Genomic DNA, 25529 nt, shown 5'->3' with positions numbered 1-25529 from the left:
GGGAGCAATCTATTCTATCTGGAAACTTTATTTTTTACATATTCTGAATACTGTAATTGAGCTGATAAAAATTTATTGCTTTCAATTTATTGGTTCATTTAAACGAAATCATCGTTACAACGGCGGCGGCGATTTACACTGATGGCAGTTTTCCATTTTTTGATTAAATTCTTCTATCTGCAATGTCATTTCAAGGAAATCATACATGTCGTGGATATTTCTCGTTGCTGTCCGAAGGATTTCCTGCGGAGATTTCCCAGGTCCTAAACAGAGGAAGTAGGTATGATTTATAATATGTTTGCTCTTCTTTGCTATTTGAATTGTCATACGTGTTTGATTATCAGTTAATATATATACCTACTTATATGCCCATATGTATAAACTCACTTATTGCAAGATGTGCAGAAAGGGCTGTTTTATCTAAGGAAAGTGCCCATATACGCAGATTATGTACTTTGAGGACACCTTCGATTTGCATGAATGTGTTCTCAATTTGTGAGTAGTCGAGACCAGCTGGAGTTCCTTCCATTAATACGTTTATCGTATCTTTCATAATTGCCATTGTTGTGGCCAAAACAAGGGCAGAAAATAGAAATGTGCAAATAGGATCAACAATACTCCATTCGGGCTGTAATTTGACAATAGTCTTATTATTCCAAACTAAATGTAATAACTCCGGACAGTTTCTTCAAACTAGTTTCAAATGAGCGTTTACCTTATAGTAAATAAAGATTGCAGCTATGAAAACACCAATACTTTGGATAAAATCACCAATTACATGAATCATTGCTGCTCGGACATTAATGTTAGTTTTATGATTATCACCATGGCTTCCGTTCTCCGTAGGTTTGTGTCCATGACCATGATTCTTCACGGTTCCTCCACCATGACTGTGACCATGCTGGTGTAAAGTCAATCCCATTCTGTGAAAAAGCAATCGCATTAAATCATTTGGAAGAATTATCACTATTGAAGGTAAAAAGATCCAAATATTATCTTATTATGTCCTTATGATATTAATCGTGTGTTATTTTCATACTTATTAGTCTACATTATTATTACTGGTTACACTAACAATAGATTCACCGCAACGCCTACTGCAGATGTGATCAACATGACTGTTGAGTCAATTTCAAAATCTTTGTGAATAATTCTCTCTACAGCTAAATATATCAAAATGCCAGTCACCACCCAAATCATCAGCACAGATGTCAGTGCTCCAATAACCTGGAAGTTTATAAAATAATTGTGATAGTTTGTCAAAGAGGTAGTAATATAATTTTATGAATAATGTGTTGATAATAGTTCTTGATCACATTACTAATGTGTCAGATTTACCTCTGCGCGATACCAACCAAACGGCATTTTTCTTGTTGCTGGTCTACTGGCAACCCATATTGAAAATAAGGATATCATAAAAGATGCAAAATCTGTGAGAAGATGTGCTGCATCTGTAGCTATGGCAAGACTACTTGATAACACACCACCTGCAAATCCGAAGTTTTTTTTCTCAATTTGGGATCTGTGAACTTAACTGTTATTGGTATGATGAAATATATCTACCTATTATTTCAGCAATCATGAAGAGCACACAGAGGATGCTGGCGATCACTAATTTTTTCCGTGCTTTTCCATCAACTTTTTCATTCCTCTCTCGATGGCAGTGGTCTTCATCTAAAAGGTGCGCAGCTCTCATTATTACGAACTCTTCAAAAATTGGGCAACTGATTGTAAGTTTTATGCCATCAATTCCATTTTTATTATTTTTATTTATTTTCCAATAATATCTACTATTGGAAAATGGATCATAAAAAAACAACAAAATAGATGATTTGAAGTTCCTCTAAAACTTTATTTCTCGATAGATTATTCATTTGTCGGGTGTCTCCAACTTTATACACATTTATGTTTGATCGGAATGAAATATTACAAGGCTGTAGAAACAGCAGTCTGGTTTCTAGTTTCAAAAACGTAATAATATACCTACACAGCGACGGACTTCTCTGAAACTCTGGTCGCGTATTATTACCTTCCACAGGGCAACCTTTCGCGATAGTACAGCATCCTGAAAGTTTCCCATGGACACAGAATATCACCTTTTTCCCCGAACCACTTGGTTCATCCAAGTCGTTATTATTGGGCGGTAAACTTGTCCCATATCCAAATACAGCATTATTTGAATATCTGAAATAAGAATAAATTATTTTCTATTAAGAAAACGGTTAGACCAAGCTCTAGTTCTAATGATCAATTAACAATCTACGGATTCAGATAAGGAAAGATCGTTGCAGGAAAGTTATTGCGGTGTCTTGAAGAGACGTTGACAAATAAATCTAAGTAATGTAGGACAGATCTTTCAGCTCGTACAAATCATTATCGAGTTTAATATTGTTTCTCTTACAATGAGTAAATAGAGTCAGAAAATAATTACGTTTTGAAAAGCATAACAACCCCGAGAGTGATTTTTCTGCGAACCGTTATTACAGACTGGTCGCGGTAAAATTTACGCGGTATTAAATAATCTGCAAATAAACAAAGCCGTTTATTGATAATAGATAGTTATAGACGCAACTATTGAATAATCCACAATTAGACATCACTACGGTACAATAAGTTGCAACGAGTTGCTCAATTTGTCACTAATTCACTTTTCACGCAGCTAATAATACACGCATGTGGGTAATCTATTTTATGTCATAAAATGAATTCCGTGTAATGCACAGGATTATTGGTTCATATTATCCTACATTGTACACCAGAAATCGGTCATTCTTATTTTATTTATTCTTAAAAAATGAATATGAAACTAGACATTAATTTTTTATCTTCGAGATTGCTCGAGGCACCGTTTGCGCGTAAAATTAATTCGTTAAAGATAAAAAAATTAATTCAAAATTGTCTCAAGAAAATTTAAAGTTCCAACAATACTTCGCGAATTTTCCACAACTATGCATTGGTAATGATGAAATAAAACTTCTCGTATCAACTTGCAACGTTCTACTGTACAATAAATTTTTGCTCGGACAGGTGCGCGATTTGCGACTATAGGTATATAATATGCGTATCTATAAAAAACTTTGATTAAAGTTGATTCAGAATAACTTTTTACTCACAGTTTGATTTTTTCTTCGTCAACCATATTCTAGAAATGAATTACAGTACTTGACTTGGATATTGGAAATCTGTATTTAAGGTATAATACAGTATCTCATAAGTAAAATATATTTGTTGAGGTCTCGCTCGGTGACCGTGTTCTGCTGCACACGTCACTGTTTAAATAAACAAAGATGATTGTCCATCTTTCCTTCATCCTACCTACTCGAGAAATAAACGTTGTTCAACAGAGCTGACCGTTTCATTTATCCAGATAGCTTAACTCTTCTTGAGATATCGTCAGCGTTTATTATATGACGCTCTGCTGTTGCAAGGTATACTCACTGTGTATACTTTATTTTCTTATCGGTTTATAGTTCGGCTTCTGTTATCGTGCGTTCAAATACACCGAATTTATGTAACTGACCGAAGAATATTGGGGAAGAGGGATTGCGATTATGCATGAATTGTTTATTAATTTTACGCAGTCGAAACACGTTTTTCGGTTTAGAATAGCGTACGTTTTTAGATCATTACCAATCAGTGATAAAAGATAAGACAGACTTGACGGATTATTATGTTAAAGATTATCAAAATTCATAGAAATCCTAGTCAACGGTGATAAGTCTATTAAGTCAATCAATAACAATCGATGACTCTATGTATTCGTCGGAGCCCCTTATTTATATTCTATGTAAGCATACTATGTATAGAGTCAGTTCTTAGCTCAATGGTGAATACATTTTTCTGTATCGAATAAAATAGGTAAAAATCGTACGAGTCAAGGCTACTCATCGGCTGTTTCCAAAAACTTTATGTCTGCGTGTTTAATAGTTTGATCTATGTGAACGATCATCGCAATTCCTATCATTACATCATCCCTTTTGATGTTAAACTTTCATCGGTACACAAACAGCTCGTGGAAAAAAAAAGAAAAAAAAATTAGAACTACGATTATTTACGGTTATCGCGTTTATCTACGCTTTCCATGCAAGTTTTCTAGGCAATATAAAAAGTGTCCTTTAAAACTAGAACGGCGCCAGGCAATCAGATGTTATTGATACGGTATATTCGTACCGATGCTTCAGTAGCTGTAGCTGATTCATGAGGTCTTTACTCTGATTATCTATAACTGAATATTTCACGATGATATATTTTTTCGCGTGGTCCTACTCAAACGTCCAGCATGAAAGTATGTACGTACGTACGTATATTACTATGCGCAGCTGTTAATGACAGCTGAATATTAAGTAAGAGTTAAAGACTTGCGACATTTTTAAAGTCGATCACTTTAAATCATTTACCGGTGAATAATATAACACAGTGCACAGACACAGTATTCAGATAATTTAAGTAAGCTTTTATATTCGATACCCGAACACGTGTATATACATATCATAATGGGATTCGAAACCAGGATCAGTTACAAAAACAGAACTTTACAGAAGCCATTTTTCTAATTTCAGAAATATAATTTTCTTCCATTTACAATTAGGCAGACAGTTTGCGATGATATTAATATTTGATTAAAACAAAAAAAAAATAATAATAATTTCATCAAACCTTTATTTCGCCTATCAAGTTCACGCAAAGATTTTGATGAAGCAAAGTTGAGATTATCAAAAAATAACAAGACAGAAAGATAAAAAGCCATTTGCAATTAACTTGATTTTCGATTGCTTACTGGCGTTGAAATCTCCGGAGTTATGGGTTGAAATTTTGATTCAACTGTGAGTTTTTTTTCTTTTAAACTTATAGATTTGTCCCCTATTCTGAAATGTAGATGTAACCAATCAACAATTTCTCCAATTATTGTTAATGATGAATAAAATCAGCGTTTTTCTACCTGTTGCCTTCGGTGCCCGACGTTACTTCCATCATTGCTTCCATTGCCGAAGATTCGCTGCACTATGAAGTTATGAGTTAATTTAGTTGAACATCTATTATCCAACTGAATTGGAATCGGGACTGGCAAAATATCAAATAATTGAACACTAATGTGGAGGAGAACAACGCTGTATGAGGGATTTTTTCTAAACACTAACACATGACTATACTATATGTATATTCAGTTATCAAATTTTATACCTACATATTCAATACTGCACGTGGCGACGTGCCCCCTCCCCCTTTTTTTGTTTGTAATAACTTGAAGTTTTTTAAGTTCCGATTTTGGATAATATTTTACGTTTAGATTAAGCAAGTCGCGTGGGTTTGTATAATGTTCGCGTTCGGATCCAAACCGTAAACCGTGGTCTGCATAATAGATCGGATAAAGCAAGTCGTGATTCGGATAATCGAAGTTCTACTGTATTCTAAACTTCCCGCGGAATTTATTTGATGTGAAAAAAGTCAACTATTTGGCATTAATTCTAGACTATGCTATTGATCATAGTATGTATTCGCTACCACTCGCGGAGGTGACCATTGCTCTTGTAAACTGGTAAACTTATCAATAACATCTAACGCCTAGTAAACGAGAAAAATCACTTGATTATATTTACACCGCGCAGGTCGGTGTTTACAGAAATGTGGAAAGATACGTGATTTGTATACATTATACTAATACGAGCTATTGGGAGCATTCAAATTTTGTGTTCCACATCGTTCACACCGTTAGACACAGATTTATTGTCCGCACATTGTGACATTACGCGGTCCCATTTATTTCAAAATTTCTTTGAAGATTCGATAAAAATCATCAAGGATTCAAATTCAAGGTTCAAATATGGAATCGTCAATCGGATCATACACAATTCTGTATTAATCTCCTCGTTTAGAGAGCTCTCCGAAGCGCATGAGTGAAACGAGCCAGATAGAAAAAAAAAGAAAAATTCCATAGTTCCGATCTGTTGGACAACACACAATTATTGGGTGGATTTTGTACTGTTGTTTATTCGATTGATTTTTTTTGTTGACATTTATTTAAAATTCAGTCCTGCTATTTACAGAGATAGGAAATGTTCATGGTAAATTATGTTACAGATAATAAAAATTCATCACTCATACGTGGAAAATTTAGGTGGCATGAATCTGCACAGATTTTGTGATCACTCGCGAAAAATTTGATATCTCATTCAATATTTCACAGTCATAACAATACTGAAATTACAATATCATCTTACGTAAAACTTTTTACTTATTTCAAAATATTGCGATAGATACAATGATTCATTGTTACAGAGATGATAACAAAAACTTGAATGGATAAGTTCTCGTTATGGCAAAACTAACTACATACTTTGTAGTAAAATGTAATATTCACACTATCACCGGATCACTTTATAACTCCTCGTGGTGCACAGAGGCCTCGCTTTTTTCTGAGGGAAAAAACAAACACAGGGTGCGTTATAATTAAATGAGGTATCGAAAAATTGGCTCAATAAGCAAAAAAACAAAAATAGGTGCCAATAGGTGAAATAGGAATTTTAGACTTTAGCAGAACGATGAGTTTTATTCTGCTCAGTCATTAGATTGCAACGTTGTATAAAAAGAGATAATATATTACGTCAGAAAAAATCTGTGAATCTAAGTATTATGAAATTTTACATACCATCTTCTTCCCTTTCTGTTTGTCTATTCTCATTTTCTATTTCTTGTTGCAACCTCTTAATTTCTTCATCATATCCTACCCATTCGGGTAAGATACGCATTGCAGCTTGTAGTTTGGCCTCCTTTGTCATCGGGTTGTTGCACTGTTACACAAAATATAATCTTCATATCGACTTGTACTGTGCCAAAAAGCCTTACTCATACGTAGTGTTTGATTAGAAGTATAGACAAATGCAAATTATCAATTTACTAACCAAATCAATAGTTTTGGCGTATTTTTTGGAATCATCGTCACACCATGTTTCGCACCAAAGCCATTCTTGTGGCAAAGTCTTTATGGCTACTTGATGAATCATGTTATTGGGAAGATCCTGAAAATCATACGGCAATGATAAAAAAAAAATAATATGGTTGTGTCAAAAGTTTTTTTTAGATTATCTTAAATTCAAGTGTCTTGCGATTGTTTGAAATCCTAAACTTACCTGATCAAGATTTGAAAGACTATTAGGGTCCTGGCTGAGGGCTTGATATTGTCCTCTCAACCTGTCGCCAGCTGCTATGCGTCTGAATCTTTTCAGATCTACTACATACAAAGCACTAATGTGGTAACGTCTACCTTGCAGATGATTTCGCCAATAGCCTTGCTGCCAAAACCTTAAGAGAGCAGATGTACGATATGGGCCTATAGTTTTGATTTTCTTCAGTTTGAAAATGATTATTTTTAGTTTTGTGAGTTTCTCACCTGAACCCGTCCATTTCTCTCCTACTCTCACAGAATGGTGTGTATGCATAAGGTGCGCCACCAAGATCTAAGTTAGCGAGCTCCTTCAGATCTGCTCTGACAACCTGTTGAAAAAGATTAAATTGTTCGATTTGTATTTAACGATGGATTTTAATCAACTTCGATACAAATGTAGAACACATACTTGATCGGCATCAACAAAAATGATTTTCTTCACATCTAACGGGAAGAGTACATCTAGGAATAATATTTTGTATCCCCAAATGGTTCTTTGCTTCTCAGTTTGTTGATGCAGCCAACGAGGCCATTTGTATTGCACCAATTCATATTCGAAACCATACTTGTTAGCCATATGAGGCAAGAAATCCTGTAAATTCGATGTATGAATATCAGTTTCTGTAGTCTTGTTTTTTGAATCAGTAGATCATATTAGATGATTTTATTGATCATTGTGTTCACCTTCAGAGTAGGCGAAAGATAATTTTTCAAAAACCAAAACTTGACCGGGGTCTTCGTATGCTTGATGACACTAAGCATCATAATTTTAATGAATCTTTCATACAAATGCCCAGAGGCTAGTGAAAAGATGTTCAACTTTTCATCTTTATCTTCGCTTTCATCAGCAGCCGTGAAGGTTCTGTAATTTGTAAATTTCGACATTATAAAGACCATTGAATAATGATTGGCTAAGTTTCAAATGCGATGTGCATAAACATCTGAATTCACCTAGATATCGAATTCCATAGACCAGAGCTTGGTTCTTCTTCTGATAGAAGATCTGCACTGGCTTTGTCCGGTTTTTTGGAAACTTTCAACTTCAAAACATGGCTACGCAATGAACTAATCACAACCTTAATGTTGTTTCCTTCTTGAATCACATCCTGACCATCAACACTAGTGATGTCATATATTTCAGAAGATCTCCCTTGACGTAGTCGTAAAAGCCACTCGCCAGGATTTGCTTTCAGTTGAAAATATCCTAGATTAGCCATGACAATCGTATCAACCATTACTGGTGTATTCTCAGTGCCTAACGTTATCTGTAATCCCCTCGGCGGATTTCCCATTACAGCTTCAAAACAGTGTCCTTCGAGTAGTAGGTACTCCAATTCAAATTCACTTCAAGTTGTATTAAGGTTTGATTATTTGATTTGATCACTTCTTATAAATCATAATTCACAGAAAGAAGTTCACAAAAAAATATACGGCAGAACGACTTACCTTTGTATACCTATTGCTACATTGTCCAATTTAATGTTATCTAAATCATAAACGCTGCGTACCACTTCAACCAACCAATTTTCAGGTGCATGAATATGTTGGGTAAGTAGTGAAGATGTTGGTAACTTATTGAACCTAGCAACTGCTCCAGAAATCTGACCATCAGCAGTGAATTGGAGTTCTGGTTCTAGCACAAATCGATAGAAACTGAAATATAAATTGGATTATCAAAGAAAAAATTGAAAAGCCCAACCATATCAATATTGTGATTGACATGCGTTTTATAGCTAATATTGAAACAGTCATACCTCTTCAATGGCATATCACTATTCTTGTCTAAGCAATTTAGAAATACTTTTATTTCACAGTTGAGACTATGTCTGAGAGTATTCAAAATAGGTCCGAGTTTTTGTGCTCCTCTAGAGACTGGATCAACAATGGCAGTAAGTTGAAATGCCACACTGTCCGGATTACTTGCCGGTATTTTGATGGCGCTATGACAAAACAGTTTTATAAATAATCAGTGTTAAGCGGCTGATAATTGCTTGTATCTTCATGAACTGCAATTTGGAATAAATGATTTAATAATGATGAAATTACCTATGCTCGTCACCATGGAATATCACATCAAATCGACTTCTAGTTTGAGGTCTTGGTACTAACAGTGCCACAATTTTCATAATCATGTCATCTGTGAGATCGGTTTTCTCTGCATATTACAACAGGATTATATTGCGCCACCAGTTTCACAAGTTAAATATAATTAGATGCTGAAATTCTAATAAATGATCTTACCATATTCATCATCATCTTCATATAGCAAGTCGACTTTAGTTAAAGTTTTGAACAGTTCATCTCCATAGGAAATTTGACTAAATCTTTCTAGAAGAGCAAAATCTTCACTTGTAAATTTCTCGACATCGTCAAAGGGACCAACGATACGTCCGTTGCATATAACTGCTCTCACTCCATTGGTTAAGTCAAGTGCACTTCGAACGTAGTGTCTGTGCACTGCTAGAATTTTGGTCTGCTCCTGAAGCTTTTTTTCTACATCTTCATTCTGTTGGTAGGATAATTTTACTTGGTAATGTGATCATGATTAATTTTTTTATTCTCATCAAGATCGCAACGATACTGATACTTTTTTATGTCATTAATATCGGATCAGATAATATTTTGAGTTTTTAGAAACTCACCTGAATCTCATAACTACCAGCAGTGATACGAGAAACGGTGTCATCAATGATAAGCTGATTAACAAATTTCGTCGCTTCCTCAATTGGCAATGCGCTTAATGCAGCAAGTGCGATTCTGTTCAAGTCGATTTCGGGTTCATCATCAACATTATTCACGCTATTTACAATAATACTAATTCTCACATCCGTATTCGATTTCTGAAAAATGAAGATTTAATAGTTCGTCCCGACTAGAATGCAGTCATACTCTATTCAAGTCAATTGATTTTACTAACCACATATTCAAATGCTTCACGCATTAATTGTCGACCCACTGCTAAATTCAAATCAGTTATAATCCAGAAAGTGAACAAATGGTGTACATGGCTGCGTCGAGGGACATAAAAATACTGCATCTGATTCAACAGCCATGCTGAAGTATCTTGTGGACTCCACTTTGCAATTTCATCATTTTCCGGTACACTACCTATCATGTTCAGCCAGTGACTTTTCTCCACTTTCAAAACACGCTCGCTTAGTCTGTTAAAAATAAAAGTGACACGTTTTATCACAATAATGTATGGTTTCATTGTTTAGTATACAAAAAAATTTATCTAATTGAGATCATCGAGTTAATCGTGTAGTGAAGTTGATGAATAAAGAGAAATCATTACCTTGGCATAACATTAGGTTGATTCATGATCCAATCTATGACATCGTCTCCCTCAGTCAATTCGCCCCTATACACAGCTTTTTGGAATGTCGGAGTTTGGGTCATAATAGTAGCAAGTACTGCTTCTTCAAATGATTCTGAATTGAGCTGATTCGAAGGTAAAGGCACCCCATTCAATAAGGCTTGTGGGAATTTTTTGAATCCAGAACGCTTGACAAAATCGTTTGCCAAATGTCGGCCGACATCATACTCGGATTCCTCTCCTAGTATGTAATTTATATCGGCAGATGAATCTACAGCTTTTATCGCCTTTTTGATCTCATCCAAATCTATTCTGTCTTTCTCGATTAAGTAGCCCAGCTGTAACATGAAAATCATTTTCATCGATAAAATTAATCATTGAAATAGGTAAAACTAAATGGAGTATCAAAAACTTACATCGGAGAGAAAATGCATCGCTTCTTTATGCCCAAGGGTCTCAGCAAAGTAATGATACACATTATTTACTGCAACACTAGCATCCGTCTGTCCTGTTACAGAAGTATCATAGTTGGTGATAAAAACAAAACCGACACGAAGTGGTGCTGAGTGCGCGTAAAGTGACTCTGCCAAGGAGATAAGTGGCGTTGCCTCTTTGCTGAGAGGATCTATGATTATGACCTAGAAGTTGAAAGGTTTGGTCATTTGATTGTAGTTTTAAATGAATGTTATTGCTTGAAAATCATCGTCAGCTGATATTTGCAAATACTGACCAAGTTGTACAGGTTTCTTCTAACGTTTCTGAGCATGCCGGGGAACGTTGGCCGTAGAAGCTCGGTAAGTGAAGGTGACCATCTCTTGTATCTGGAATCGTTTTCGATATCGTTAACCCATATGATTGCTGAATCTCGAATATCCATTGCAAAATCTTGGTTGTCTCCACTGTTCGACAGGTCTAGAGCTAGGAGCTTTCCCATTTTTTTATTGTTAAACCCTGAAAAACACATTAATGATATAACTTCTTATTTTAATAAGATGAAGATGGATCGTTTGTAGTTTCGAAAACCGTTCTGAAAGGTGCTCAATAATAAAGCAAAATATATCACAGAAACCTACCAATTTTATGAAGTGATTCCATTACCCGTAATTCCGCACGTAACGCTTCTAAGAGAGTAAGAATATCTATAGCTTCTAGGTCAAAAAACAGTCCATTGACAAACAAAGCGGTGTCGGTTGGTTGAATATTCAACTTCACAGAAAATATCTCTTGGTTCAATTTCATCTCTTTCTTCATATCAGCATTAACCTTTGTCCTGATTAAAGATTTGGCCTGTGGGTTTCAAATTGAATCAATGTATCATCGAAGTCTGAAGTACCGGTGTATCAATACAATTGAAATATTTGATATACTTTCAATCAATTTTTTTAGGAATTCACACCTGCATAGGAAAATTTTGAGCAATATCAGTGAGAGCATTAACTGCCTCATCGACAGGTGAGTTCATAATTCTTTCAGCAGCCTGGTGACTCAACTCCTGGAATTGCCAAACTTTGAGAGCCCCAATCTCATGACTGTTTTCAAGTAAATGCGTATGAATTCGTTCTAGTTCAGCTTGGTGGTCTGGATATAATTTTCTGCGTAGAAAATTGTGGGATATAGCAATAGCTTTGATAATATCAAATCAGATTATATTTCACGGACAAAGAATAGAACTATGCATTTCATATGAGAGCCGTACTTTAATACCCCAAAATTGATCCCATCGATTTCCTCAATTCCAGGACTTGCAGATTCAGCATCGTTATCGGAATTATCTTTGATATCAGAATCATCGGTAGCCTTATATTCAGTTGATTTCATTTGCAATTCCACCCCATATCCTGATAGTCGTAATTTCCTGTCTGATCGATGCTGTAAGGAAATTTTATTCGCATTTGACATCTAAGTTGAAAAATAAAGAAATTGGGATCGATTTGTGTCATACCTTTATGTAATGACGCAGAACATAATCGATTTTTTTTTGTTCGGCCAATGACTTTAATTTATTATGAAATTCAAGGAACTCTGGTGTTCCCATCTGACCATAAAGAATCACAGTTTTATCCGATTGTTCTCCACCATGATAGTGGTGATCCACGCTATAAGTGCTTATTTTCTTTTTCACTAGCTATAAAATATTAGTTGTAGTATCAGTGCATTGAACTGAAATTACCTCATAGTTTGGCACATGGAAAGAGTCAAGGAAACTCTCATACCTGATTTATCAAGTCTTCCAACTCGTCTAATGAGCAAGTCAAGTTACCACCAATATCTAAAACAATGCTACATCCTAAACTAGAGAGATCTTTGTTCTCTGCCATCTGGCTGAACATCTCAACTCTTGCTGAGTATGTCCTCAGAGAGAGCCCAAATTTGAGTACAGCTATTTCGGCTGGAGACAAGAATTTCTCTGCCACTCCAATAACGAAGTCATAAGTTTCTTTATCCGAGGCTATAAAAAAAATTAAATCCATTTATTTGACCTGTATTTTCAATAAGGCAAAAGTCTAAGTAGGATAGAATATTTGGAAACTATAAAACAGAATCGACTCACCATTTTCAGGCAATGGATTTGGATGGTTTGATATTTCATCAACAAAACCCCAGAAATAGTCCTGACTTTCATCACTGAGATATTCAGCTACTTCAAGTGTAAGGGGAGTTTCCTTCCACTTGGCATCTATTAACGTTGTCACATATTTGTTTACTTGCTTATCTGCAGCAATCGGACTTGAGCAAAATACTAACGAGTATAAAAATATGAAAACCCACATCTGGAAAGGGTAAACTTGTTGTTATTGATTTAAAAAATACTCAACATATCTTTATAACAAGTGAACTGGTATTATTGGTTGAAAAACTCGGAAACAATAGTTATATTTGTTTGTCTTACTTTAGGTATGATTTCCGCTGTTAGAACAGCTGTACGATATAAACAATATACAGTAAGTATATGTATAGTAAGACAATGCACAAAGATTAACAAACTGCATAATTTACATGGTCCATTGTCTTTGGTGCTGTTGAGCTAAATTGTATCATAAATTGGAATTTGTCAATCTAGGCATAAGAAGAAGATTCTGTCCGCTGACGTGAATCCCGGCTAACCCTAAATCTTAATATGAGGTATCGAGAAAAAGAGGATTAATTTATTTAGTAGAGAAATACCTTTGAAACTATAAATTAAATGTTTATTCTCTGAGTTAAACAGAAATATCATTGAGGACGCAGCCAATCCATGCAACGCACGTGTCACCGGGTACCAAACTATCCAAAACTTTAAAAAAAAGTTTGCTCGACCGCGACCACCACTTTACGTATTTGTAGCGATCGTGGCAGTAGTGGATCGGCCTCAAAAACGAGTAAGCCACCTGCTCCGAAATCCATCGTAGTTGGTTCTGACATGTGGTGGACACCCCCTGTGCTTCAAAAGCACGCCGCAACGTTCGCAGCTTGTCGATCTATGGCCGTTGTTCTTTTGTTCTGGGTCCATCGGTTATCATCCTCCGGAACTATCCGGAACGCATGTTTACCGTCAGATTTTGGTACTTCTGGTGCAGTGTCTGAAATGTTGCTATCGGTGGGATTTCAATAAAAAAAATATTTTTTATGGTGATTTTTGACTTCATAGAGAAAGTATAACGCAACTCCTGTGTCTTTATCGGCACGGTTTATTAACACGCGAGTTTTGCAATTCCAATTTACGCATTAATTTAACGATACCGGACTACGGTATAAACAATAATTTGGCCGGCTGTGGAAAAAACATTTTTTTTGCAACCATGGCTAGCGTTTCGTATCAAATAGCACATTTGCTCGAAAAGGTAATATAATTTGTGTATTTTTATCAATGATAAATAACTCTCTTTATAATTCATGCACTATCTGCTCATCTGGAGAATCAACTTGTCATGCAATGTAGTTGGAACGGTTATTGCTACTTAACCTATCACTCTTACCTTCATGTAGACTGTAGAGAATTGTCATTTTTCATGCCAATAAAAAGATATTCTCAACTTTATCATGAATAATTTATTTTAACGCATCGTTCGATTTTTTTTTTGCGACATTCTTTTTCTTTACCAAGTAGATGACATCGTTTGATGTTCGATATGCCAAAAGACCGATATTTCCGCCGATATCACGGAACTCCATTATTTATGACATTACTCTGCAAAAATGTGTTGAAACATTTCACAGCCAAATAGGAGTTTGCGAATCAAACATCCCACACATTCACATAAATTTTAAAGTAGTACATAATGAGCAATGCGCTTCGTTGATCGAATCCCTAGCAATGAGATGAACTATTGTGCGTTATAGTAGGTTTCCAATCCAAGAATGTGAGCAGCTATCACCTTGTTCATTATCATAGATTGATGTAATTGTATTCTTTTCAACTCTATACCATAGGATTTTGATTGTAACTTGTTAGACTTACTCTGGTACAAGCGATCGATTAATTTTCAATTTACTTGCCTTCCAAAATATTCATGTTTTTGTTTATCATAGAGTAGTTGTATGCATATCTCTATATGGAAAATAATTTTTTACCCTTGATACAACACCGAACAAAAACATGATTGCTTGCAAATGTAATCCCTCATAGGGTCAATTGATACATTATTCTGTCATTTTATATTTAGTGTATAATATTTAAAATCAATTATGTGAAATACTTAATGCATGATTTATTTTGTAGATGACATCCAGTGACAAGGATTTCAGATTTATGGCAACAAATGATCTCATGACGGAATTACAAAAAGATAGCATAAAACTGGATGATGATTCAGAACGAAAGGTTGTCAAAATGCTTCTCAAACTATTGGAAGATAAAAATGGAGAAGTACAAAATCTTGCTGTAAAATGGTAAATTATAGCACATGATTAGCAAAAATTGCGTTTCCAAAAAGATTGTAGAAAATATGTCTAAGTTGAAAATTGTGTGAATTCCAGTTTGGGCCCTTTAGTTAACAAAGTCAAGGAATATCAGGTGGAAACAATAGTAGATGCTCTCTGTGGTAATATGGTTTCCGACAAAGAACAACTTAGGGATATATCTAGCATCGGTTTAAAGACTGTTATTTCTGAACTGCCATTGGGATCCAGCGCACTCGCAGCTAATGTTTGCAAAAGAATTACAGGACGCCTTAGTAGCGCTATTGAAAAAGTAAGACATGTGTCGAATGTTACAGTTCTTCACTGCTTCAAACCTGGATTGGGATTGTTTAGATGTATCAATTAACACCATTTATTTGTCATAAATTTTAGCAAGAAGATGTTTCCGTGCAACTCGAAGCCCTTGATATTCTTGCAGATCTACTTTCACGTTTTGGAGCTCTCTTGATAACTTTCCATCCCACAATTCTAGCAGCTCTACTGCCACAACTATCTTCTCCACGTCAGGCAGTGAGGAAGCGTACCATTGTAGCTCTCAGTCACCTTGTCACTTCAAGCAATAATCATTTATACAACAAACTTCTTGATCATCTTTTGGATGGATTGACGACTCAAAAGATTAAAAATGTCATCCGAACTTACATACAGTGTATTGCTTCAATCTGGTGAGTGTTGTTTCATGGCTGTCATGATCGATTTACAAATCTTGGTCGCCGATAGTTATAGTCACGTCGTTATGAAAACCATCATGTCACGTTAATCATGAAAATAATTACAGCCGTCAAGCAGGTCACAGATTTGGGGAACAAATAGAAAGGGTGATACCTTTTATTGTACAGTATAGTAACGAAGATGACGATGAATTGAGAGAATACTGTCTTCAGGCATTTGAAGCATTTGTATATCGTTGTCCAAAGGAAATTACACCACATATCAATAAGGTATAGCATTTCGTCGACATCAAAAAAATTTTAGCCCATTGGATGTAAATGCTTCCAAATATTGTTAAATCGTTATTATATACAGAGGAAAAAATTTATGGTGGAAAGCACAGATTAAAAATCTATGAATGATTACAGATCATTGAAATATGTTTGGCTTATATAACTTATGACCCAAACTACAATTATGACGACGATGTAATTGATCAGTCCGATGAGTGGGTTGTTATGGAAACCGAAGAGGATGGTGAGGAAGATGCCGAAGATGAGTACTCAGATGATGACGATATGAGTTGGAAAGTACGTAGAGCCGCGGCAAAGTGTCTCGAGGCAGTTGTTTCTAGTAGAAGGGAATTGCTTCCAGAATTATACAAAGTCGTTTCGCCAGCGCTTGTGGCTCGATTCAAAGGTATTCCGTCTATAAGATTTAATGAGAGTGAAAACAATGGACCGTACATTCTCGATAAATCATGAATGTTTTTTAGAACGTGAGGAAAACGTAAAATCAGACATTTTCCACGCCTACATTGCACTTTTGAGACAGACGAGACCAGCTACCGGTGTACCGCTTGATCCCGATTCCATGGAAGAAGAAGAAGGACCAATTTCACTACTGCAGCAACAAGTGCCAATAATAGTTAAAGCTGTTCATCGTCAAATGAAAGAGAAGAGCATCAAAACAAGGCAGGATTGCTTCTCCCTGCTCAAGGAACTTGTGCTAGTTTTACCCGGCGCTCTTACTAATCACATACCTGCACTTATCCCTGGGATCCAATATTCACTTGGTGACAAAAACTCGTCATCTAATATGAAAATTGACACATTGGCATTTGTTCATACTTTGCTGGTCACTCATCATGCCGAAGTTTTCCACGCTCATATGTCTGTTCTTGCACCACCAGTAATAGCAGCTGTTAGTGATTCATTTTACAAAATAACAGCAGAGGCCCTTCTAGTTTTACAACAACTAGTACAGGTCATCAGACCTCATGGTACGATTTTACATTACCAACACTCGGACATTGTGAATGAAGTTTCTTGTCATTAGGGGTCATTAATCAAATAACTATTTTCTACTACAGGTAAATCATGCAATCCCGAGTTCGCGTCGATTTCTACTGAATTGTATCGTTCGACATTGGTGAGACTTAGAACCGCTGACATAGACCAAGAGGTGAAAGAGCGCGCCATTGCATGTATGGGTCAGATTCTCGCACATTTGGGTGATTCTCTTCACGAAGAATTACCTGTATGCCTGCCCATTTTCCTAGATAGATTGCGTAATGAGATTACACGTCTCACAACAGTCAAAGCACTTACATGTGTCGCTGCATCACCACTGAGGGTCGATCTGAAGCCTATCATTGTGAGTTTTTGATTCTAATTGGAAAGGTTTTTTTGCTGTTTGTAACGTACTCTTATTTTGAATTTCTTTACTCTTGTGATAGGAAGAAGCTATCCCGATTCTTGGCTCTTTTTTGCGAAAGAACCAGCGAGCATTGAAATTATGCTCTCTGTCATTACTCGATACATTAGTGCGTAATTATAGTTCGGCACTTCACACTGATCTCTTAGATAAGGCAAGTAAGAATCACTCCGTAATATGGTAATCTATAACTTATGATTTTTATGATAATGTTGAGGAATACATTTATACGATGGACTGACTAAATTTCTTTTGTCTACCATTAGGTTACGGCAGAACTGCCACCATTGTTGAATGAAGCTGACCTTCACATTGCTCAGCTAACTCTTACACTGCTTACTTCTATCGCGAAGTTGCATCCCGTCGCTCTCACCAGAGTTTCAGATAACATCCTACCTGAGATACTTGGATTGGTAAAATCCCCTCTTCTGCAAGGTAAATGGCTATGATTCTGATATAGAAGTAGATTATCAAGGCTACCATAAAAATGATTTCATTCTATGTCGATGTATTTGATCAACATAGGTGCTGCGTTGAACTCTATGCTGGAATTCTTCCAAGCTCTAGTACAAGCCCAAATTCCTGGCTTGGGTTACAGAGAACTTTTGTCAATGCTGATAGCACCTGTTAGTCAGCCACAGACTTCGGTATTGCATAAACAAGCCTATCACTCATTGGCAAAGTGTGCAGCAGCTTTGACGATCACGTGGCATGAAGAAGCACAAGGAGTTGTTGAACAGTTTTTGAAGGATGTCCAGAACCCACATAGTGATGCACAGCATATTTTTGCATTGCTGGTCATCGGGGAAATAGGCAGACACGTGTATGTTGATGTAATTTTAGGTAAAGGTAGAAAAGTCGTCCTGATAGATATCAACACTTGTCCAGGTCATTAATTAATTCAAAAATTCTCTTGACGCTCAATGCTTTCAACACTTACGTTTTACATCATCTGTTTGCCAAAAGGAGTCGATAGAAGTTAAACCTATTTCAAACAAACAGCAGGATTGATTATGTTTTAGGGCCAAATAACATACTTGCTTTCAGTACTATTGCATAATAGATTAATTTTGCATCCGTGCTTTTTTGTTTTACAGGGACTTGAGTGGAATTAAAACTCTGAAACATGTTATTCTGAATTCATTCTCTTCTCATTCTGAAGAAGTGAAATCTGCTGCTAGCTATACTTTGGGTAACATAGCAATTGGAAACCTTCCACAGTATCTTCCATTCATCCTAAAAGAGATTGAAGCTCAACCTAAGCGACAGTACCTGCTCCTACACTCACTCAAAGAGGTTAATATAAATCTTTTGTGTTTTCATGAACTAACAATTATCACTGACGTGTTCCCAGATATTTTGAATGCTTAATTTTTCCTCAACACTACAGATTATCACAAGTCAATCGGCTAGCCCATCCGGAGTATCTCATCTTCAAAACTTTGTCCCGTCGATCTGGATGCTGCTCTACAGGCACTGCGAGTGTACAGAAGAAGGAACTCGTAACGTAGTTGCCGAGTGTCTCGGAAAATTAACCCTCATTGATCCTGCTACTTTATTACCAAGGCTACAAGAATCTTTGAAATCTTCATCTGCATTAATGAGAACTACTACCGTTACTGCTGTCAAATTCACGATTTCTGATCAGGTACGTTGATGATTGTAAGTGATTAGCGGCAGCAATTATCTGGGAAATTTTTCGTCTCTTAGCCTCAACAAATCGACCAAATGTTGAAGCAGTGCATGGGTCACTTCCTGGTTGCATTAGAGGACCCCGATTTAAATGTTAGAAGGGTAGCCCTTGTGGCATTCAATTCCGCAGCTCACAATAAACCCAGTTTGATACGTGATCTTCTCGAAATGGTGCTGCCTCAACTCTATACCGAAACAAAAATCAAAGTAAGATGATTTCCGATATCGATCTATACATATACGAGTATGGTTGAGTCCACAAACAACGCTCATTCAACAAGTGTTGAATATAATCTAATATTCATTGAATTCTGATTTCGCTTTAGAAAGAGTTAATAAGACAAGTTGAAATGGGGCCGTTCAAGCACACAGTGGATGATGGCTTGGATTTGAGGAAAGCTGCCTTTGAGTGCATGTATACTCTTCTAGATTCCTGCCTGGACCGACTAGATGTTTTCGAATTTTTGAATCACGTTGAAAACGGTTTGCGAGATCATTATGATATTAAGATGCTCACTTACCTAATGACAGCACGATTAGCCCAACTTTGCCCCACTGCGGTTTTACAAAGTAAGAAATTTTTGCCTTTTATCTCATCAGTTATCCCACCTAGGTGTATGATTATGCTTGATTAACTCTTTCTTTGCTTCCTAGGGCTGGAAAGATTAGTCGAACCATTGAAGAGCACTTGTACCATGAAAGTGAAAGCTAATTCTGTAAAGCAAGAATACGAGAAACAAGATGAATTGAAGCGGTCTGCGCTAAGAGCAGTTGCTGCATTATACACCATACCTGATGCCGGTCAGTGCCTTTATTTCACATCCGTGTTATTTTCAGTGATAAATTCTCATTATCGCATCTACGTTTACTTGCGTAATGTTTCGCAATTTCAGATAAGAATCCGTCATTAAGCGAGTTCGTCACGCAGATTAAAGCAACGGCTGAATTGCAACCCCTATTTGAAGTGATACAAAAGGACTGTACAGGAAGTAACATAAATGAAACTAACATCATGGATCAAAGCTAAAGATTATCGATTGAATTTTTGTAACTTATAAATACCGTTGGTTAAGTACTTGTGGTAACATTATTCATAGTTTATTTCTATACGCTATATTTTCATTCATTTCGAGTTTATCATAGCTTCGAAGACACGTGATTTCCTGTAGTGCGTCATGTATAAACTTGAAAATAAATTCACCTTACAGTATAAGCATTTGATTGAATTTGTGTTCGTTGCGATTCTGTTGAACTTGATTTTGTTTAAGCTTGCAGATTCGGTTTCCTGGGCTCAAAATACACTGGAACACAATCGTGTTACTGATGTTGATTCTTGAACACAAAATTTAAATAAAATTCAAGCTTGTAATGGTGCGTAATATCCAAGAGGCATCTAATAGAGCAGTACGCAGTGTCAATATTTATTTATTCAATATTCATTTGTACACGCCCTTAGCATGCCACATACAATCAATATAATACATTCCAACGCAGCCAGGGTAGAATTAAAATACAAAAAATATATTCTACGTCGATATTATTGTTATCGTATTGTTATAGATGAATATTTTGAATAATATCTAAAAGTTTGATACAAAGAAAAAGTGTTGAATACCACAGTCTTTGAGAGGTACTCGAAAATTCATTGAGATCTCGGGGGGAATCTCGAGAACACTGGAAGATTCTTCCTGTGTAATGAAAAAACCCAGTTTTGCTACCCACCCTGATATACAACACTCTCTTTCGATACTCTTAGGTAATAGTAATAATTACAATCTGCATGTACACGTATCAATGTCACACATTGATATCGTAGAACCGTATGATTACAGTAAATCTGGATAGGGCATTTCCATATAAATTGTGACAACTGAACAGCGAATTAGATTGTCGCTCTTTGAATCTTACTATTAAATTCCTGCGGATAGAATTTTAGGGGGAAAACTTGTATACATAGATGAATAATACCTGGATTAGAATAAGTGACGCAAATACAAATTGATCGCCATTCAGTTCCACTATCAGATCACATACGCCGGACTATGTAGTAACACGTAGTTTTCCGTTAAAAAATCCGGCGAACGTGAACATCGCGAATGGATAGAATCTTGTTTGTAAAATGGCACACCTGTTGTATGAATTGTCACAGCTAGATCAAAAGTTTTGATTGTACCATCGTGAAAAAACAAAGCAGACAGGGTGTAACTTTACAAACAAAGAAAAAACCGACCGTTGATTCCAGAAGTTATCGAGCGTCGAACACGATACTTCAATACCAAAGTGAAAGTAAAATGAGAAATTAATTGCGAATCAAGGATTGAAATTTCATAATCATGACAAATAAATTAAATTATAAATATTTTGTTATTCATATTCCACTAGCATATGTTTTAAAATTGCGGAGAAACAACTATGCATCATTGAAAAATACTTCTTGGTACCAGTATGTTATCCTGGCACAAATCGACCCAACCAACACCCTGTACATCTATGGCAGCATTACGTAACGATATGTAATAGTAATTAAAAACCTATCCCAACGAGAAACAAGAAGAATATTAATAATTAACAATACAACATAATGAATAATTAACGTAGTTGTTAATGTAATGTTTAAACTAAAACTGATGGTATTTTCACCATTCTACGTACACTCACGATCTGAAGTACATTGTTTTCAATCTTAGTAATTAATAGCGATGATTACTTTTTTAAAAACTTTTTTCATCTCAGCATTTGAAACAACTGTGTTTTACGGGATTGCTATAATCAAATGTGACTACTATCAATATTGTAATCATACTAGGTATATTATATCATCTCGTTTGTACAGTATGTTGCAATATTACTTTGCTTACAATCGTTAAGATCTAGACTGTTGAATGAATAATTTCATGTTATCTTTATCAGCAAACCCAATTTGCACTGCACTGTGAAGTTACACTACGAGTAATTTGTCTATTCATTATAAAATACATTACTTTATAAACAAATGGATTATCGTCGATACTCGTTGAAGTTTTCATAGCCCCCTTCAGCACAGTATAATTATAGAAGATAGAAATTCGAAAACAAGATACCCATTCGATCTCCTCATTAATTGACTCTTCTTCTTGCGACAAGTTTGAACTAAAAACTCACTTTAATATAGAAGTATCTACATTGTACGTCCGTAACTGGTCACGTAATGAACAGCAGATATGCCGTGGGTATTCGAAGCTGACTGATCATAATTTATTGAATTCAAGTAATTGATATCATACTGCGAAAATTCCATACTTTGTTCTTAGTAAACTCAGAAGAGGAAAGAAAAACCATTAGAATCGATTAATCTCTGCCATACGGGACTTGCGAAAGCCACTTTGAATGAACATCGATTACTTACAAGAATAACTCTATCTTATGGTGCTACATACATATATACAGGGGTATCTTTACTATTACAGTCCAGGCCACGTGCTAACACTCGTTAATTGAATGTATACATATCGCATCCTATTCTCATCATGCTACTTAATCATCTGATGTTAGATGTGGCAGGAAGAGATCACACAGCTTTTGTCTGCCCCGGTTTCAACTGCAAACATAAGCAGCTAATGTTAAACACATCGGAAATTCAATGGAAGTATTTGAGAATAATTGTAAATATATTTTCAAATGTAACTGTTGTTGACGAAACATAGCTCAATATTGCTCAATATGTTTCAAAAATCATCTCACTATACTTATTGATAAGCTGAACAATAATTTCAAAGAGTATAACTAGACGCAACCTGTATTTCAGATCTTGATTCTATTTCACAAGTGATCCTGTATTTGTCTATAAGATAACCTGGTAAAGCTCTTCCTGATGTAATATTGTGTTAGCACTATGACCAGATATTTGTATGAGGCAAGAATGATCTACGAACACTCTCCATTGTCAATCAGGTCATGTTAAAGAATTATCAGTCATCATAAACCTATGGAGTGTGTTAACATTTTTATTTGATTAGAAATATAGGGAGTTTGCACATTTAGTTATATCCAATTGTAAGTTTACCAAAATACAGTTCGTGCATGATCTGACGGAACTCTTAAATGACAATAAAATTACACGTCTTTGTATCGACTTCTGTAACAATGTCGATGTTAATATCGTTTCTAAATACATCATTTGTGTCAAGGCTATGAATGCCCATGTGAATTTGTTCTGAACCCATTGGACGAATGGTAATAATATTACAGGGGAATATTAAACCGTCGCGTCGTTGGCAAATTTTTTAAATCTATTGAAAACAGAATAACGATATCGTGCTCATAACACCAAGAGATTTTTTTTTTAGAATAAAGTAAAACTCGGGTTTGGAAGAACATACTGCTAACTGATTATTACAGGAACCACTTTTACAACCAATTATGGTACAGTTTGACAGTCAATCCTAGGTACAGTTATGCACGTTTCCAGAAAGCCAAACACTTCGTAATTAAGAATAGCTTCAATACATACAGGTGATACGCCTATGTAACGTTATTTGTATCGTTATTTAGGTGGATGCAGGTTTTTTGTTGGATTATATCCCAATTTCGTATTAGGCAAAGCTTAATCATCGGACCTTTAAAAGATTGCTTTATTGTTGAAAGTGATAGATTTCTTGAGTTTGATAGATACGACTTCGATATTTACAGTTTTACCAAGTAACAATCTCCAAAGATGCTCAGTTCAAATAATACTTTTCAAATTACGCAGCTATCACCAATTTGATAGTATCGTTTAAGCATGCTAGCTAGTACTAAAGTGTTTCTGTTGGAGTGCATCCCTTATTTCAAAGTTAATTGACAGCCCTAACAAACACATTCAACATACTTGGATACTTAGAATGGCCAATAGGAAGCGTTGTTTACAGCTTTTTTCAGCACCAACTTTTTTCTTTGTTTTTATGCTGATTTCAAACAACTCATGAGGTAAAATAGTATCGTTTGTTGCAGCCGATAAATTGTAAATGACAATGAGGGATATAAATAATTCCGCTGTTCTCAGTTTAAAAACTATCAACAATGTGTGGCATATGTAGCATCACTAACTAGTATAATTAATAATTAAAAAGAATTAGTTACAATGTTAAGATGTCTTCGGATCAAAATCTCGTCCGAATGTTTGCTGTCTCGCATCCCTACGTATCTCTGAAAATAGAAGGTACGTAGACGGAATTAGTCAACAAGAAGTTATCGTTATCAAAAAACAACTCTCAAGTTCGTACTTGGAAATCTCATGAGTTAATTCGTATCCTCTGCATACCTTATAGTAACTTTTTCCATCAGCATGGAGAGCCGGGCATCCGTATGATTAGCGGGTAACAAAGCTTTCAAAAGTTCTCGAACAAGAGCTTCGCTGACTCCGGGTGACGTTCGTTCTGCTAATTCAAATGCTCCTCTCAGCTCTTCTAGGGCACCTCCATTTCTACCGCCTCCACTACCTCCTCCACCACTGTTATTGTCTCTCGCTGAGTACTGGTGTTTGCGTTGCAACTGTCGAAGAATGGAAAAAAAAAAAAAAACTTACTCCATGCGATAGACGAAATTGAGTGATTATACACACATTGTCCTAACAGATGCAATGAATACATCGCACAAGAATCAATGGAAAATCTTGTCCATGGTATTTCCTGCTTACAGAATCACTACTCTTTTATTTTCCTTTACGTAATTATCATGAAGGGTTGAGAACTTTCTGACTTGTACCTCGGAAAGAAGCGGCAAGATAACTCCGGATAGAGTTGCACTTCGGGGGTGTTTTAGCTCCTGCGTACTTCTTGGTCTTTGTTTATCTTCACCACCTCTGTGATCGACAAGGGGTACGACGGGAACTTCTGGTTTACTATTTCTCTTATCTCGTGCACTATCTCTGTCTCGCTCTCTTTCTCTATCGCGTTCTCTAGTGTCACGTCTGGAATCTCTAGGGGTTGACTCCCTGCTTGACTCTCTGGATTCTCTGGACTCCCTAATTTCTCGACTATCTTTACTCGAATCCCGACTCGGTTCTTTGCGATTGTCCACCGGAGGTGGTGGGGCTGCCTCGTGTGGACGGGACTATAAATAGATTGAATTATTGAG

General features: G+C 36.0%; 4 protein-coding genes and 1 long non-coding RNA gene across 23 annotated transcripts in view; 2 read left to right on the top strand and 3 right to left on the bottom strand.

Moving 5' to 3' along the window:
• Nucleotides 1-10: 10 nt before the first annotated feature.
• Nucleotides 11-5321, bottom strand: LOC105685226 (zinc transporter 2-like). Of its 7 annotated transcripts, none has more exons than XM_012399146.3 (9): nucleotides 5186-5321; nucleotides 4940-5001; nucleotides 1988-2184; nucleotides 1564-1674; nucleotides 1339-1487; nucleotides 1076-1227; nucleotides 716-923; nucleotides 388-628; nucleotides 11-263 (listed from the first exon to the last, which is right to left on the bottom strand). In XM_012399146.3, exons 2-9 carry the CDS (start codon nucleotides 4981-4983, stop codon nucleotides 115-117), a joined length of 1251 nt encoding a protein of 416 aa, XP_012254569.2. In that variant the 5' UTR covers nucleotides 4984-5001; nucleotides 5186-5321; the 3' UTR covers nucleotides 11-114. The 7 variants fall into 7 exon arrangements, with proteins under 7 accessions (XP_012254569.2, XP_048509025.1, XP_048509021.1 ...); XM_048653068.1 differs by having other exon boundaries at nucleotides 2030-2184; XM_048653064.1 differs by lacking the exons at nucleotides 4940-5001; nucleotides 5186-5321 and adding exons at nucleotides 2432-2522; nucleotides 3114-3252.
• LOC105685227 lies at nucleotides 140-3345 on the top strand. 3 transcript variants are annotated; one of them, XR_007277733.1, is made up of 4 exons: nucleotides 140-276; nucleotides 847-975; nucleotides 1576-1730; nucleotides 1866-3345. It is a non-coding gene; the product is annotated as an uncharacterized LOC105685227 (long non-coding RNA). The 3 variants fall into 3 exon arrangements; XR_001102974.3 differs by having other exon boundaries at nucleotides 1576-3345; XR_007277732.1 differs by having other exon boundaries at nucleotides 144-280; nucleotides 1576-3345.
• An 893-nt stretch (nucleotides 5322-6214) lies between the features above and the next one.
• LOC105685225 (UDP-glucose:glycoprotein glucosyltransferase) lies at nucleotides 6215-13799 on the bottom strand. Its single transcript, XM_012399145.3, has 24 exons — nucleotides 13644-13799; nucleotides 13030-13249; nucleotides 12692-12927; nucleotides 12421-12603; nucleotides 12175-12347; nucleotides 11875-12070; nucleotides 11552-11765; nucleotides 11209-11429; nucleotides 10895-11116; nucleotides 10458-10816; nucleotides 10080-10323; nucleotides 9805-10002; nucleotides 9404-9668; nucleotides 9209-9317; nucleotides 8917-9102; nucleotides 8609-8815; nucleotides 8114-8506; nucleotides 7847-8024; nucleotides 7572-7754; nucleotides 7388-7491; nucleotides 7128-7299; nucleotides 6900-7016; nucleotides 6647-6788; nucleotides 6215-6413 (listed from the first exon to the last, which is right to left on the bottom strand). The coding sequence occupies exons 2-24, from the start codon at nucleotides 13247-13249 to the stop codon at nucleotides 6376-6378; spliced, it is 4560 nt and encodes a 1519-aa protein (XP_012254568.2). The 5' UTR covers nucleotides 13644-13799; the 3' UTR covers nucleotides 6215-6375.
• An 89-nt stretch (nucleotides 13800-13888) lies between these two features.
• LOC105685177 (cullin-associated NEDD8-dissociated protein 1) lies at nucleotides 13889-20649 on the top strand. The gene is made up of 17 exons (XM_012399044.3): nucleotides 13889-14299; nucleotides 15178-15347; nucleotides 15435-15648; nucleotides 15750-16042; nucleotides 16156-16318; nucleotides 16457-16727; nucleotides 16804-17310; nucleotides 17401-17684; nucleotides 17767-17898; nucleotides 18011-18179; nucleotides 18270-18567; nucleotides 18842-19040; nucleotides 19135-19392; nucleotides 19455-19643; nucleotides 19763-20006; nucleotides 20091-20237; nucleotides 20330-20649. The coding sequence occupies exons 1-17, from the start codon at nucleotides 14258-14260 to the stop codon at nucleotides 20461-20463; spliced, it is 3714 nt and encodes a 1237-aa protein (XP_012254467.2). The 5' UTR covers nucleotides 13889-14257; the 3' UTR covers nucleotides 20464-20649.
• A 196-nt stretch (nucleotides 20650-20845) lies between these two features.
• LOC105685181 (serine/threonine-protein kinase svkA) overlaps nucleotides 20846-25529 on the bottom strand; it is a 76069-nt gene continuing 71385 nt past the window's right edge. For 10 of the 11 annotated variants that reach the window (XR_007277662.1, XR_007277665.1, XR_007277649.1 and 7 more), the window contains 4 exons: nucleotides 25158-25505; nucleotides 24715-24944; nucleotides 24534-24599; nucleotides 20846-23013 (listed from right to left, as the gene is read on the bottom strand). Coding sequence is in view for 1 of the 11 variants with exons in the window: in XM_012399049.3 (XP_012254472.2) it covers nucleotides 24590-24599; nucleotides 24715-24944; nucleotides 25158-25505 (588 nt within the window). In the remaining 10 variants the exon portion in view is untranslated. Of the gene's footprint in view, nucleotides 24600-24714; nucleotides 24945-25157; nucleotides 25506-25529 lie in introns of all 11 variants that reach the window. The other variant, XM_012399049.3, reaches the window with a different exon arrangement.

This window comes from Athalia rosae, chromosome 1 (genome assembly GCF_917208135.1).
Source record: "Athalia rosae chromosome 1, iyAthRosa1.1, whole genome shotgun sequence".
Classification (NCBI taxonomy): domain Eukaryota; kingdom Metazoa; phylum Arthropoda; class Insecta; order Hymenoptera; family Athaliidae; genus Athalia; species Athalia rosae.
The sequence above is the reverse complement of the archived record's forward strand: the minus strand, read 5'-3'. Positions and strand labels throughout refer to the sequence as shown.

Bases quoted from the DNA above. Each gene is read 5' to 3' on its own strand.
- LOC105685226 (XM_012399146.3), bottom strand. From the start codon at position 4,983: ATGGAAGCAATGATGGAAGTAACGTCGGGCACCGAAGGCAACAG. The intron at 1,675-1,987 runs GTAGGTATATTA...CGCACCTTTTAG, and splicing joins TCAGAGAAGTCCGTCGCTGT to ATGAAGACCACTGCCATCGA. The intron at 629-715 runs GTAAACGCTCAT...GTCAAATTACAG, and splicing joins CAATCTTTATTTACTATAAG to CCCGAATGGAGTATTGTTGA.
- LOC105685177 (XM_012399044.3), top strand. From the start codon at position 14,258: ATGGCTAGCGTTTCGTATCAAATAGCACATTTGCTCGAAAAG. The intron at 19,644-19,762 runs GTAAGATGATTT...ATTTCGCTTTAG, and splicing joins ATACCGAAACAAAAATCAAA to AAAGAGTTAATAAGACAAGT. The intron at 20,238-20,329 runs GTCAGTGCCTTT...TCGCAATTTCAG, and splicing joins ATACACCATACCTGATGCCG to ATAAGAATCCGTCATTAAGC.
- LOC105685225 (XM_012399145.3), bottom strand. From the start codon at position 13,249: ATGTGGGTTTTCATATTTTTATACTCGTTAGTATTTTGCTCAAGTCCG. The intron at 10,324-10,457 runs GTAATGATTTCT...TATTTTTAACAG, and splicing joins CAACCTAATGTTATGCCAAG to ACTAAGCGAGCGTGTTTTGA. The intron at 7,755-7,846 runs GTGAACACAATG...TCGAATTTACAG, and splicing joins ATCTTTCGCCTACTCTGAAG to GATTTCTTGCCTCATATGGC.